The sequence below is a fragment of the Rhipicephalus microplus genome, chromosome 6, assembly GCF_043290135.1.
Source record: "Rhipicephalus microplus isolate Deutch F79 chromosome 6, USDA_Rmic, whole genome shotgun sequence".
Lineage (NCBI taxonomy): Eukaryota > Metazoa > Arthropoda > Arachnida > Ixodida > Ixodidae > Rhipicephalus > Rhipicephalus microplus.
In genome coordinates this window covers 133,070,913-133,086,735 of record NC_134705.1, presented here as the reverse complement: position 1 = coordinate 133,086,735, position 15,823 = coordinate 133,070,913, and the positions used below count along the sequence as shown (strand labels likewise).

Genomic DNA, 15,823 nt, shown 5'->3' with positions numbered 1-15,823 from the left:
AAGGTTCTTGAACCATTGCAACAGGCATAAACTTCTAAGCAACTTCAAGAGCACCACCACATTCAAAGGTTTTTTTTGGATAATCAACATTCTTCAGGAGGCCTCTATGAATGCTGTCACATGTGCAATGGTTCGACAATTTTCGTGAAAGCGACACACGCCAGCAAAACAAAAAGTATGTCACGCAAGATTTGCTGCAATGACAAATCAAGCCAGTCTTGAAGCAACCAAAATGTTGATTGATATGTGGAATTTAACGTGCCAAAACCACCATATGATAACAAAAATGTTAAACAGTATAGTGGGGAGCCCAGCGCTTCCAACTCTCGAGCCACCTACACTTCGAAACTGACAACTCCGTTTTAGGTGCCCTGGCGACCCCGCACAAATGCCTCGACCTTCTCGTAGAGCACGTGCTTTTTCGTGGGCGGCTCGTCTTCCGGGGCATCGCCGTCGAGCAAGATTCGCTTCCTCGCTACATCCACGCACGCACTCCTAACTGTTTCGTTGATCCTGAGGAGATCCTGCAATAAATTAACCGAAAAGTAAAGGATGAACTGAGAAAATAACACCTCATAAATGCAACATGGTCGGGAAAGCTTGAAATAATGAACGGAACTGCGCAGATACACTCGAACCTCATAATAACGAAGTTGCTTCTTAGACAAAAACATGTTCTTCGTTCTGGCCTAAAATTTATTATAAAAGTGTATTCCTAACACTATATATATATATATATATATATATATATATATATAAATTGCATATTCTTCATTCACTTCGCCATAACCAATATTTTGTTATATTTGGGTTCATTATATCGAGTTCTGACGTAAATAGCCTGGTGCTTACAACCTCTAACACATACTTTTCCAGAAGCACAACCTTATGTTCAGTCATTCATTTCGGACTACAGGCACAACTTTGCAGAACTACTGTGACACAAAGCACGTTAGTTTTTCTTTTTCTGTCCTTATAATAATTTTACAACAGAGTATTTGTACCAGCATGAAAAAAGATATAGGAAAGGCATAACATAGGGTTAAGCCAGGACTGAAACCTGTGGATTCTGATGTGGACACATTGAAAGCTGAAAAGACCCGACGAGGCTGGTGTAATTAGTACTTAGTACAAATACTCACCTTCGCTGGGCTTTGGTTGAAGTGGTAAGTGTGACGCTCGGGCGTCGCGAAGCGGTCAACCTTGAGTGGGGACACGAACAGCTTGATGTTGGGCGAAATCTGGCGTTTCGGTGAGTTGAGCATGTACTTGGCCCGCGGCAGGGGTGTCAGGCAAACGATGTCATTCTGCAAGAAATGGTGGGTTCCTCATATATCATACAACACTGGGCTACTCCTTCTCCAAACTTCCATTTACATTTTGAATAAGGCATGCTCTCAAACATAACAATAAAAAACATAGCATAAATGATGGGAATACTACTTCGTTACATTATATTACGTTTTAAACTTTGTAAAAGACCTAGTTTCAAAAAGTTCGAATACAAGAGAGCATATGTGCTCAGTTTCACCTTATAAATATGAACGGAAATGTCACAAAAAACTTGCTTTGATCGCACTTTGACACCTTTAATAGAGCATATGGACAAAATCTGCCTATCACTTCGAGTTGTTCAGAGAGACCACAGATTGAGTTTTAAACTTTGTAAAACACCTAGTTTCAAAAAGTGCGAATACAGGCGAGCATGTGTACTCAATTTCACCTTATACTAAATATGAATGGAAGTGTCACAAAAAACTTGCTTTGATCGCACTTTGACACCTTTAATAGTACATATAGACAAAATCTGCCTACCACTTCGAGTTGTTTAGAGAGACCACATATGTACAGAAATATCATCATCATCATCAGCCTGACTACGTCCACTGCAGGACAAAGGCCTCTCCCATGTTCCATCAGTCAACTCAGTCCTGTGCTTGCTGCTGCCAATTTATACCCGCAAACTTCTTAATCTCATCTGCCCACCTAATCTTCTGCCTCCCCCTCACCCTCTTGCCTTCTTTACAAATCCAGTTAGTTACCCTTAATGGCCAGCGGTTATCCTGTCTACATGCTACATGCCCGGCCTATGTCCATTTCCTCTTCTTGATTTCAACCATGATATCCTTAACTCCTCAACCATGATATCCTTAACTCCAGTTTGTTTCCTAATCCACTCTGCTCTCTTCTTGTCTCTTAACGTTACACCTTAAGGTACAGAAACATGGTCTTCAACAAAGCAGAAATCCCAATTAAAGAAGTATTCTTAAAAACTCACCATCCTTGCACCCGAACAGAAGCTCTTGACAAACCCAGACATCCGACTTACGTATATCTGCAAAATTATGCAATGTCAGCAATCAACCTCAAACCACGTGTGAAAATTCTGAACTATTTAACACCCTAGTCAAGCATAAAAACTCAACGATAAATGTTGTTTGGGAAAGAAATCTCCAGAACTAAACTGATCAAGCGACAAAATTACCTCCGTGATAATTTTGTAACTTTATGTTATGCATTCCTTTTATGAATGTCGACCTTGAATCTCTGATACTAAAACGCACACAGCAATACCAAGCAACACTCCCGCAAAATGAACAATAAGGTTACTTCTAAAACAGTCACCAATGTATTGATTTTATTCATTTTATGAAAAACAATGCATTGGGCAGATGCACTTTGGCAGTGACTAGAAACTAAAGCTTCTTGTATGTGCAATCGCTTCACCGTGTTAAAAAGGTCAAACGCGACAATCAGAGCTCAACGTTGTGGCAAATGATTTATTTTGCACAGAAATACTATGGACACAGAAGTTAATTTGAATCATTTCAAACAGCACACGCCGCGGCCAATATTGCAGTAGACAAACGTAAATTGATTGTCTTCCAGAAAAATTCAGTCTACATAAGCTTCTAAACCAGTATAGTTGGACACAACCTAATGAAAAATGTTGGTTCCGCCCATGGCCATCGCTGTCCCTCACACCGAGAACTTGCATAAATGTACAGCACGTACTCATATTCATGAATTCAAGCACTTTTATACTCAAGCCTCGATATAACAAACATGAATATAACAAAATATCGGTTATAGAAAAGTAAATAAAGAATAGCCTTGCAATAGATATAGAGTTGGAAATATAACACTATAACGGATGTTTGGATATAACGAACTTATTTTTGTGTAAGATGCAACTTTATTATAACGAGGTTTGGGCATATAATGTTCCACATATTTGAGCTTACCATACAGACACACAATTTAGTCACTGGTTTTAAGTTAGAAACTTGAATACCCTCAGTAATTTTATCGGAGATTCTGACATTGCCGCTCAGCCAAACACGATGTTTTGGGCAGGAAGGACAAACCTTTAACTGCTGATACGCACGGTACTTACATTATCCAAGAAAAATGACTTACAGTTCAAGCAGAATCCAACTAGCACGACTGTCTTTGACAGGTGAAAAGCAGACAGGCTATGGTGCTGTGGGCGAAGCTTAGACTTTTTATTAGGCTACAACAGAGGGCTGATCTAGCGTGCTTTAAGTCGACCGCCCCTTGTGACGTCTCACAGCATTTTTTCACAATGGGTTTTATTTTCGTGTCTTTATGCACACTCAACTTAATTATAGTTACTATGCCTGTGCCTTTGCTGATGTTGGCATACGAGTATACTACAAAAATTTATATGTGTGACCAATGACAAGCGTTCTCTGATACGACTTTACCTACGCTAAGGCAGCTTTAAGCCACTGTCAGCACTGCCACGTAAACTGGAAATAAAAAATTGGTGTAGTTTTTTTGGACTGTGCAGTACCTAATAAAAACATCCATACTTGCGTCTTGCAAGAGTCTACGAAATTAAAAATAAATACTGAACATTGCTCACATCATTGTAAAACTTGATGATGTCACCTCGTTCATCTGAAAAGAAATGGAAAGCATGTTTCAATGCACTGTTTAAATGCAGGCAAAGACAAGGCACTGCAATCAACTCCAGTCAGCATGTTTAATACAGGGGTCATATTTCGAGATAATCAATTTTAGCAGTGTCGCTTTGCGTGGTTTAAAGTCTGATGTTTTAAATGACTGAATGAACCACTTGCCTGCGACATGATCGATGCACTGGCCGTTGGCACTTTCGAATGCCTCACAACACAAGAGTCAGTGTAGTGAGACAAGCACAGAGCGATGTAAGTGTGAAAAATTTAAAAGCACCAGCTTCCACGCCGTGGCTAAGCTTGGCTTTGGCTACTTAAGAAGCTAATTTAATTGAACATTCCCTTACGCATGGTACTTACCCATACTTACCTGAAAGTAGCCCCATACTTACCTGAAAAATTTCCCCAAGCTAGGCCCTACCTACAAGTGATAGTGTGAATGTAGTGATAAATGTGCAGTTTATATACGTTTAAAATTGGACATGTGTTCCCAATGGCATAACGCGATGTCTGTTATGCATGAACGTTACCACGATACCGTAATGGCTGAATGATTAACAAGAAAGAAAAGTGAACCTCACCATGCCCTGCAGTGCGTCTCAAGTAAACGCTGCGGTACACCTGCACAGTGTCAGACAAAAACAAAAATTTGAGAGGTATTCTTTATGAGGCACATTAAACAGAAAAAAAGAGGCCAGCTGATGTGCAGAGGTGTTACTCACGTGACTTTTCTTCTGTGACTGCTCTCGGTAGCAGTTCAGAATGGCCTCAAAATTCATTTGAAATTTGGTTACCTAAAAAGCACGAAAAAATTTTAGGCACCTGTTTACCGGAGATTTACTTTCGCACTACACTCAATCCTCATTATCATAGTTACATCTCCCATGAAAGTACTTTGCTATATCTGAAAATTTGTCATATATGTATATCCTTAGCACTGTGTCACAAAGCTATACTACGCTTACTTCATTATGACTGATAATTCATTATATCTTGGTTCGCTATATCGAGGCTTGAGCGTAATTGGTTTTTTTTAATCCCAAGCCCGGAAAGTGCTCCCCCCAAGTCTTTTTCCTGCAGCTTACCAAGGATGAGCTTACTGAAAACCAGACGCCACTGTTATTTATTAAGGTTGTGTTGCACAAAGAAAGGGGCCCTCAAAATTCCCTTCATTCATTTATCAAGGACGAGCCACACTCATTTAATTTGTCCTGTATTGCTTGCCAAAGACGAGAGGCCATTATTTGGCTTGAATAGTCAATTTCGGCTTTCCACACTTCAACACTTCCTTTCATGACATGGATTTCCTTCAATATCACCTATTCAAATGACCCAGACAAAACAAAAAGTCCTAAGGATGCCCCAAACAAGTACCTAAGTCCCACATCCATTAAAGGAAGTCGTATGAATGTCCTGTAGACTTCAGCAAATGGATGTCCATTAAATATCCCGGAAGAAGACGTAAATGGGTGGATGCATGCGTGACATCTGCATGCATCGGCCCATTCATGTCCTCTTATGGGATGTTTAATGGACATGGTATATATCATCCCACAAGGTTTCAATTAATTTACTTAATGATATTCTCACATGTATATGCACGTTGCTTCATGACTTAGAGTACATTTTCAGCGATCATTTTTTAACGCACCTGTACATGTATATAGAACTTGCACAACCCTTCATAAATATACACATATTAAATAAGCAGGTGAAAACACATAATGGAGCAGTATCCTCAAGATCTGGAAAATAACAAGCAAAGAGGAAGGCAACAGAACCATCGAACGTGTTATAAGCCTACAGTCACGTGGAAAAGCAGGAGTGCATTGCATCGCTGGAAGAGTACATTGATGGGGTATTAAAAACATGTAAAGAAATGCAAGACTTTCAAAAGACAGTTCTATCTACTAACTAGCATGCGTCCTTCAAGTGCTGCATGTACTGGTAATTTCTGGATACAGTGGAATGTGCAACATCCAAATATAATTCCATTATGATCCCAAGATGTCCTAAGTGCGGGATGTCCTGAGGGTCTCGTTTTTTGTCTCATTTTGTAGCCTTCATTGAGGTTTCCGGGAAATATCTGGGACATCCTTAGAAGTTTTCACACATCCTAAGCAGCGCATCCTAGGAGAATCCAAAGGATGCCTTTGTGTTGTCTGGGGATTTACCTTGGAACTTCACAAGCATACCGATAGGAGGCCTCTTTTACAGGTTGCATGTCTTTCAGTGATTTCAGATAGTCTCTCGCTTTTGAATTGCACAAAATATGCAGAGAATTGGGAGGTAAAGTAAGTATATTACGCACAGATTTCGCTTGCAAGTTGGCTTTGCGGCACTGCCTGACAATAATGCAAAGAAAGGGTCTTAGCAATGAATGGACGAAAACACTTTATTTTGAATCCGGTGTGCTAGTGGGCAGCACTCCCACCTAAGTGTCGGCTAGAAGGTCCTGGCTCCTGGCGCCTTCCTTGGACCGCTGGATCGCCCATAGCTAATCGTCCAGCTATGTAAGACGTGAGGATCTTTTAAGATGACAGCTTTACTGCACCCTGTCTGCCAAGGTCATTCATTGTGTCAAGACGACCTTGAGCCACTGACCCGCGAGCTGCCAAAACACGAATGTTGCAGGCATGACGTCATGCGACATGATCTGCTGCAAAGTGGCGTTGCAGCTGCACTCGCTTAAAACCTCAGCACTGCAGTACTCATAATTGTGGTGTTGAATTTGTATACGAATCTACTTCAAATGGTAGCACGTTTACATACGTTTGATACTTATGCAGACCTTGCTCGTTTCTCCCTTTCCTTCGCCATGCTGCATTTGTTGGCTCATCTTTCCAAATGTTTCGCAGTAAAAAACCTTGGCTCAGTACATGCACAACAAACGGCAAAGTAGATAAAAAAGCTACAATGCAGAAATATGCCAAACAATCTGGGTTGGGGCATAAATCCGACCCATTACTTTCTTTTTACGAAATAGTGAAACACTATCAGTATGGGCGCAGGAAATTCCTGCTCCCGCACCTGACTAGACCGCAATCTTATACCCTCCGAATGTTACAAATGGGATCTTTCCCATCAAGAGAAAGGTTCCGTCGCTTTGCTCCGGAGATCGATCCACACTGCCCTGAGTACCATGAAGAGTATTGCTCGCTAGCTCACATCTGGGAGGAAGCCCTCAGAAGCAGCGATCTCCGTAAAAAACTAAAGGCAGTCCAAAGAGCCCGCGAACAGGCCGAAAACCATAGTCTTCCGACCCCAACGTGGGCGCGGCCCGCAGCTACGACTGTGTAGTTCCTCAGAACCCAATAAAGCTTGTTGACTGACTGACTGCAAATCTGCGAGCTTACGCAATGAAGGTTTACAAAAACTGTGCAGCAGAGGCACAGCTGACAGAACTGCACTGAAGTGCATGATATACAGAAAGCGTTAAAAAAAGGCGGGGCTCTTGACAAGAGCCGAACAGCATGCCATAACGACCCGCAATAACGACACATTGCAACTACCATAGCAGATACGTGCAAGAGAGCACACACGAGCTCACCTTGGCACCGACATAGAGTGCGCACATCAGGAGTTGATCGAGGTGCCGTTCTCTCATGAGGTCGACGTGCGCCACGAGGGAATGCTCGAAGCAGGTCCAGATCTTGTGCTGGATGTCCTTCTGAATGCCCAGTCTCTCGCACATGTCCAAAAATCGCACAGCCGCCAAGTGGTACACCTGAACGATATTGCACCGAGAGGCTGTTTTTTCACAAACTTTAGCCAATACAAACACATTAGGGTAACCTTTTGGGCAAGTTGATGGCACATGTGCCAAGTTCGACGATAGCGAGCAGCACAGACAAAAGGAAGCAAAACACTGAGGTTCGTTGTCTGCCATCATATGTGTCATTCCGTGTTTTCGATACCTTTAAGACAAAACATGTTTAATATGCAAAGGATTATGTCTTTCTTAGGAACAAGATACGTTATACGTGCTCAAGTGCGACTTTTGGTTTATTTTTACACAGCTTTCCTCGCCGGAAAACCTTCTCCGTTATGGCTGAAACTATATGGTCGGGCTGTAACAACATTTCCGTTTTCATTTTGCATTCATAACAACATTTCCGTTTTCATTTTTGTACTCCAATATAAAGTTACAATAATGATATTATCTGGTGTTCTAAGCCCCAAAACCACCACGATTATAAGAGATGTCACAGTGGAGGACTCTGAAATATCGGCCATCTGGTGTTCCTTGATGTGCGCCGACATCGCATAGTACATGGGCTTCCACCACTGCGCCTCCCTCTAGATGCGACTGCCGCGGCAGGACTTCAACCCGCGACCTTTGGGGTCAGAAGCCAAGCACCGTAGCCACTGATCCACTGAGGCAGACAATACAAAGTGATCACAGGAAATCATGTGCGATCAAACGTGATCAAAGGAAATTTAAGTATCGCACACCAAGATTGTGGTTTAAACGTCACACACACTGTAGCAGACCACTGAGATTGAATTTAAATACGTGGTGTTCTTTATCAAACACCAAATGCACTACAGATGAGAGTTTTTGCATTCTGCCAGTATGGAAGATTGGTCTTAAAGGCAACAAAGCAATAGTAATTGAACAAGGTTCAATGTAATGAAACAAAACAAAAATCACCAGATCCACCACCTTAAGGTGTGGGAGACTAATTTCCAGCATGCAAAATTTTCTTAACGTGAACTTAGTGCTTTGCACTTAAGCATTTTCACATTCCATTTTTTGACAAATGTGGCCGTCGTGCACGGCGAGAAGTGATTCTATGATTTGCTGTTCCACAGAAAAGTGTCAATGCATTGCGGTGGGTTGATCTGATCATATTTGACCCCAGTTTGCCCATGTGCAGATATATTGCACTGAGTTTCCTCACGTACAGTGAAAGCTCACTAATTTGCCCCTAGTTAGTTTGAACTGATGGTAATGGTCCAGCCACGATGTATATGCGTCTATGAGTGAACCAACTCGTTAGTTCATGCACGCATCGACTCCTCTATCGATAATTCGAACTGCGGGTCGCTGCGTGGTGGTATTTTATGCTGCCGCCGCAAATTTTTATGGCGCTACAATAGATGGCGCGAACGCTGAGCGCAGGTGCAATTCAATCCAATCTAATCCAATCCAGAGCCTGGATACATGGCCACATGGCGTCATTGAGCAACTGCAATCGGCGCAGGCTTTTACCGGTGCCACATGTTGAAGCGTTTGGTATTGTGCGCCGCCAATACAAACGCTACGATGTGACGTTGCTCTCGGCCTTGCATATGTTGGTGCGGGCCTGAAATCAGGTAACGGCAACAACTGTTGTGAATTACTTCTGCCACAGTGGCTTTTGTGTGACCATTGAGGGCACTGCCGGCGAGCTCGACGAACGCGAGGCCGACGTCATTCCTGTCAGACTGCGGAATGCACGGGGGACGTGAACTTCGGCGACTACGTTGATGCAGATCGCAGTGCAGTGGTCTGTGGCACTATCACGAACGGCGATATCATCGCGCAGGTGACTGGCGGAGAAGCGCTCGCCGTCGATGTGATTGAGGACTATGAGGATGAGGCGCCGATGCGGCCGACAGCTTCAGAGGTAATGGAGGCTATGCGTGTCGCGCGCCTCTTGTTCAGCTTTGAGAAAGATGAAGAGGATGCTTCCCGCCACACTTGCACATTAGAAAACAAAGCTATGGCAATCACTTTCAAAGAAAGGAAGCAGAAAGTAATCACAGATTTTTGCAAATAAATAGTTTGTCTGATTTTCAAACAACTCGGTTTCTATTCTTGCTGTTTTTTCAATGAATTTCGTTAGTTAGAATTCATGTTATTTCGAACTCATTAAGCATCCTTGCAAAATTCGAATTAACGAGCTTTTACTGTACTAGCGAGCAAAAAAAAAATAAGTGTACATGGCTCATTTTTTTCCTTGTTGGACACAATATAAATGAGATATAATTATATCCCCTGTACTTTCCTTGGGATGATAAAGTCTGTTAGATCTATAATGTACTACTAGCAAAGATACGTGATGCCCCTTTAGAAAAGAGATGCAACAGTAGGACTTTCGTCAGCATAAACAGTGGGAACTGTTGCACTTCTGTGCAAATTATTTGTTAAAAATAAATAATTTGCTAGATTGCTAAGCCATTCGAAGCCACGATTCCAAAGTTTAGCTGGCCAAAGTGTCATACTTGCAGCTCTCGTAGACACTGGCATCACAGTTCTTTCTGGTGGCAATTCTCGTAGCAAACTCTATGTCCCACTGTACACACAGGATGGAGTGATATGGGCGGAGGGGTGCACACTCCGACCCCTCATCTATGTGCCTTGCAACGAAAAACAGCGCGAGAAGACGGGAACGGAAAAGGGGCACACACACGAGCGCCGACACACAGCTGATTTATTCTCAGCAGGGCGTGAAATATATAGCATACATACGAAAACAAAGAAGTTTTTGCGACAACCATTTAGGATTACACTGCAGCGATCGAGGATGTGTTAATTGAAAGCACGACAGTGCTCAGCTGCTCGTCCAAGATTTTAGTATAAGCTGCCAACTCAGAAAAACACCATGATACATTTGTAAGCGTGGCGTCCCTAGCGCTGATTGGGAAGAGAAACAATGACAGGTAAAGTCAGATGAGCTAGCAGCTGCAACAAGCAGATGACGAGTGGACATCGTTGTCAAATGTGTCTTCAGTTGCTTTTGTATGTTTCACGCACTGATGAAAATCAATTCAATTGCGAATCAGTGCTTGAGTCTGTTACCCCATCTGTCCCGGTTTCCTAGTGCCATTTTTCGTTTAGGTACGCATCGAAACCAACAAGCCCAGAAACATTAACTGTGTGCCTCGTTCTAGACGAGCACAACCCTTGGCCACACCACCACCGACGTCAGCCGCACCTACCTTTCGAAAGAAGAGCGCCAGGGAGTCGCAACGTGGAGGCCTGTTATCTCCGGAAGCCTCAGGCGATGGCGCTGCAGGATCGGCCTGCGCTGCAGTCCTGCCATGACAACTGCCCGGACTGCTCTTCTGAAGGCCTACAAAGTAAGAAAATTACTTAAAAAAGAAACTGCAGACAAACGAATGGTGCAAAAAGCCAGGAAAAATAAAAATTTCTGAGTTGTGGCAGGCCCCCAAACAGGCACACTTCCCAGAAATAGACAAATTAACAGCTGTAATAACACGTAGAAACTATACAGATATTCAAAGACATGCTAACAGTGCGGCTCTTATATGCTCTACTGTTCAAATTTATGTTCAAGTGCCTGCACATGGCGGTTGGCTAATAAAAAGACCCAACGGTCACCTCTGAATGTATCATCGACTAGCCACCAGTGCAGGTTCAATTACTTTACGTGCTGTTCAAATAGGGTATCGTGGTATTGCTAATTTAGAGGACACTCACATAAGCACGCCTTCGATTGAGCTGTCAGAGAAATGTGTTTTGTAAATGCGACACTGAAAGGAACTTCATGAAGATATGCCTGTAGCATGCCCCAGTAATCTTGGAACAATGTTTACATTTTTTTAGCCATACTTTTGAGTTATCTTCCACTGCACACCTGGACATTCACAAGCATCATTAACGTTTTGAATGTTCCAATATTGTTTCAATTGTGCACTGTAGGTTTCATCATGGTAATGAGTTTTTGATGGATCTGGGAACAGAACAGCACACAAAAAGATACAAAACAGAGGATTGAGCACAAGTTATACTCAATCCTGAACTAATTTATAAATGAATAAATAAATTGCAAGCTTCATCATTTAACGTATTTCTTGTAAGGAGCTTATTATAACTCTGTAGCGGAGGAGGCAAAGGCTCTGTGGTGAATTGCTTAATTATAACGTTGATCAGGGAAGGCACAGTTCGTTAGAGTACACTGGATTTATTTTACAATATTTGCAGGCACGAAGGCACTCCCGAACATAACAAGGAAAACATCTGAGCGGCCGTTCATGCGTCTTTTCTCGACCGCTCTTTCTTTTACACTGCTGCTCCGCCGCCTGCTGTTCCCCTCCCAGAGTACCCCTCCCCCTTCCCCCTCCTCATAGGTGCCTCTCTCTCCCCGAGTGGGCCGACTGGAGCAGTGTACCTAAAAACAGGAGATGGCTTTCTCGTGGGGTCCCTGTCCACGAAACGAGAAACATATGTGCCGCTCACAACAAATTCAGTGAAGCCAGCACCACCATTACTATTGCAAGGGGCAGAAAATGGGCACGTAAAGTGGTCACTAGGTGTCTCAGCACTACTGCGTGTCCCCTCGTGATCGATGGTGAGATTCTGCGTTGCGTGTGGCTGCATCTATTGTGCAAAGCAGGAGCAAGGGACCATGTTTCAATTGTGACTGTGCACACTGTACTTAAATATGTTGAAACAAGCATAACTTTTAAATAAGAAAATTAGTGTTATCGTATGCCAGCAAAAAATGTGCAGCGTCTCTCAAGTGTACTCTGACCATACAATACAGATTGCACACGTGGCGCAATTTTGAGAGCTGAAGCACAGTTTGCTAGGAGTATTTTACTTTGTCATGGTGTGAAGATGTCGGCACGTTTACCAAGGTCTGTGCCCTTTGTCAAGCGTGGGATGATTGGGCTACCAAGGATGGTGATCACCTGTGCACAGTCGACTTAACCACTGATTGTTTTGACAGGACTGGCCCGGGTACAAACTCTCTCAGAAAAATACCCAACTGCACATCAGGGTGAGAATCCATCACACTGCTAATGAAAGTATTTTGACCTATAAAATAGCACCACGTTCATCATCGTCATCATCAGCCTGACTATGCCCACTGTAAGACAAAAGCCTCTCCCATGTTCCGCCAATCAACTCGGTCCTGTACTTTCTTCTGCCACCCTATACCTGCAAACTTCCTAATCTCATCTGCCCACCTAACTTTTTGTCTTCCTCTCACACGTTTGCCTTCTCTGGGAATCTAGTCTGTTACTCTTAATGACCAGTAGTTATCCTGCCTATGTGCTACGTGCCCAGTTTATACCCATTTTTTTCTTCTTGATTTTGACTAAGATGTCCTTAATACCCATTTGTTCCCCGGCCCACTCTGCTCTCTCCTTGTCCCTTAAGATTACACCTATAATTTTCCCTTCCACTGCTTTCTGTGCCGTTCTCAATCTAAATTGAACTCTCCTTGTAAGCCTTCTTTGTGCACTTATCAATGTTTTTACAAATGTACCGTGCTTGTTTTACGTGGAAAGTCTACTGATCACCACATCTCCCTGAAAAATGTATTCTCGAAGACTCTGCTGAACACTTACCTGTTCTGTTTGTGTCTAAGTGGCCCTGGTTACTTCCCGAGCCACCCAGTGATGGGTGCGCCATTGAAGATGCACTGTCATCATTTTTGAGGGATTCTTGGAATGTTTCGATTCGCCACTGAGGAAAGACCTACCGAGGAAATGTGACCTTAGTAATGTGACAAGCAGGGACTTCAGGAAAAAAGACATCTATTGATGTGAAACTAAATTTAGTGCTACACTTAAAATAATAAAATATTTGCTTTATGCTGTCACAAGAGCAATAAGATGGTCTTCTTATTACTTTTTATACACCAGGACATGTTTTTTTGTTTTTTGTTTTAAACCTACCAATAGCACAACTTTCGAGAATGACAAAACTAAACTATTTGTTCATTGTGAAACAAAATGGGATAATCAAGGTCACCTCAAATCTGATTGATAAGACATAAAAAAAAAAGAAAGAGAGACATTTTCTTCAGAAAAGCTACACTTCTGTATGCTAAAGGAAGTGTGATATCTAAAGCCTGTAAAAAATTACTACATTATATTGCCGGCCATAAGTAGACTCTGATTATAAAGTCGACCACTCAACTTGCAACCCCTTCTAGGCAAAAAAAAAAAAAAAATTGACTCCGAACACAGGGGGGTCGCTAGGGGGCCACGGTGTGCGGACGCGCGTCGCATCAGCTCCGCAGATTTTCTATGGTTTTCGGCGATTTCTTTCCAGCCATTCAGTTCAGAGTATTCCCAAGTGACTGCGAAAGTCCTGCGGTCTCTCCCGATACCATTTATGCAGGTGAGCCCGTGTTTCGGTCACTTTTCAAAGATTGCCCTTACCACCACGCTGGCACGACAGTCAAGCCAGTAGACAAGGCACGGTAGGCCTGACAAGTCATCGGAGCAAGCGGGTGCCCCATCCGCTGCGCCGGCGCCTGAAATGGAATTCGTGCAAGTCGAAGGGGAGGAGATATCACCGACGGAGTTCGGAAAAGAGCAGGGATGGTGCGAGACCAAACGAAACACCAAGAAGGCGGGTGGAGACGCCGACCCGGCGAAGAACCAGCAAGCAACGCTAGCGTCTAACGAGAAGGCCGCGTTTATACAGAAAGCGATGCAGTACGTGTGGAAGATCACCATGACGAGACGAATGCCCAACCTGCCGATAGATGACTACAAGATCATCGTGCGACCCCGGGATGGCGTCAACGTATCCCACTACCAGAAGGACCGCGTCCACTGCTGCATACGCAACGCTGCAGGGGTGGGGCGCGAGGTAGCCGAGGAGGACAGCGTCTGTCTCAATGAGCGACAAGTAAGCACGCCGTCAGAAAATCGCGCTAGACGATATGGGCTCATCAAGGGCATATCGCTAGACGAAAAGCCGGCGGACGTCGTGAGAAGTCTGGTTAACCACCGCAACCCGAACGTCCTGCATGCCAAGCGCATGGGAAACACGACCAACGTGATAATCCTTTTCGACGGCTACTACGTGCCTCGTTACGTGAACTACGGCGGGATGGTGATAAGGTGCACTCTTTACAAGAAACATATCGATATGTGCTACGAGTGTGGTCGTCTGGGACACAGGGCCGACGTGTGGCCCAACCCGAATGACAAGAAGTGCCGTGGGTGCGGATGCGGCAACCCGCCCGACGATCATCGGTGCGAGCCGGTGTGCCAACTGTGCGGAAAGGGTCACCTCACCGGAGACCGCAAGTGCAAAGCTAAGTACAAGACACCCTACCTAGTCAAGCGCCGACAGTGGGAATGCAGAATGCGCGAGGAGGCTGAGGCCGCCTACAGCAGTAGCAGCACCGTCATCGACGGGGAGGAGGGCTACGGACGACGCCACGCACCGAGACGACGTAGCGGCAACAGTCGATCGGCCTCGAGGGAGACCCGCGCGCGGAGCCGCACTCGCTCCCGTACTCGTTCTCGAGCCCGCTCTCGCAGCATCTCCCGACCCCGTTCAGCGAAGCCTCGCAGCACGTCGACGGCCCGAGCCAACCACACAGCTGCAGCCAAAGGCGGAGGAGAGGTTGACCCGCATAAATTGAGGTGGGTGGACGTCGCCTCCGAACACGCGCACAGCGCACCGCTAACGCGAACCGAGACTGCCATTGATAGAAACCCAGATGTAGACAGACGCGGCAGCTCTGCTTACAAACACAACAGCGACCCAGAAAGTCTAATGCAGAAACGATTGGATCAACTCGAATCAATAATCCAAAAACTACACCAGGAAAATGCAAGGTTAAGAAACGAAATTGCCACGTTGAAGGAGGAGGCCCCGACAGTTTCCTTTCCTCCTCCTCCTCCAATTAAACCCGTCGCAGCCGACGCGGCTGCTAGTACAGCCGAGAGTGTGGAGGAAGTCATGAAGGCTCAAGACGCGCACCCCGCACCCACTAAACGTATGGCACTTGACCCGGAACAATTTGACGTCAAATCGCAGAAACGCGAGGAGAAACTCCGCGAACGAGTCGATAGACTCGACGACAAGGTAGACGCGATGATGACCCAACACGCGCAGCAAACCGCGCAACTTAACAACGCAATTGCTCAGCAAACCGCACAAACCGAACAGTTGAGCA

The 15,823-nt window shown here is 44.3% G+C and overlaps 1 protein-coding gene across 1 annotated transcript in view; it reads right to left on the bottom strand.

The window, feature by feature from the left end:
- Window positions 1-252: 252 nt before the first annotated feature.
- The window catches only part of LOC119182775 (retinoblastoma-like protein 1), a 29,707-nt gene continuing 14,136 nt past the window's right edge, over window positions 253-15,823 (bottom strand). The window contains exons 7-15 of the mRNA XM_075866630.1: window positions 13,248-13,377; window positions 10,869-11,002; window positions 7,492-7,668; window positions 4,664-4,735; window positions 4,523-4,562; window positions 3,890-3,924; window positions 2,279-2,335; window positions 1,143-1,307; window positions 253-524 (exon numbers count right to left, since the gene is read on the bottom strand). Coding sequence (XP_075722745.1) covers window positions 363-524; window positions 1,143-1,307; window positions 2,279-2,335; window positions 3,890-3,924; window positions 4,523-4,562; window positions 4,664-4,735; window positions 7,492-7,668; window positions 10,869-11,002; window positions 13,248-13,377 — 972 coding nt within the window. The 3' untranslated portion in view covers window positions 253-362. The remainder of the gene's footprint in view (window positions 525-1,142; window positions 1,308-2,278; window positions 2,336-3,889; window positions 3,925-4,522; window positions 4,563-4,663; window positions 4,736-7,491; window positions 7,669-10,868; window positions 11,003-13,247; window positions 13,378-15,823) is intronic.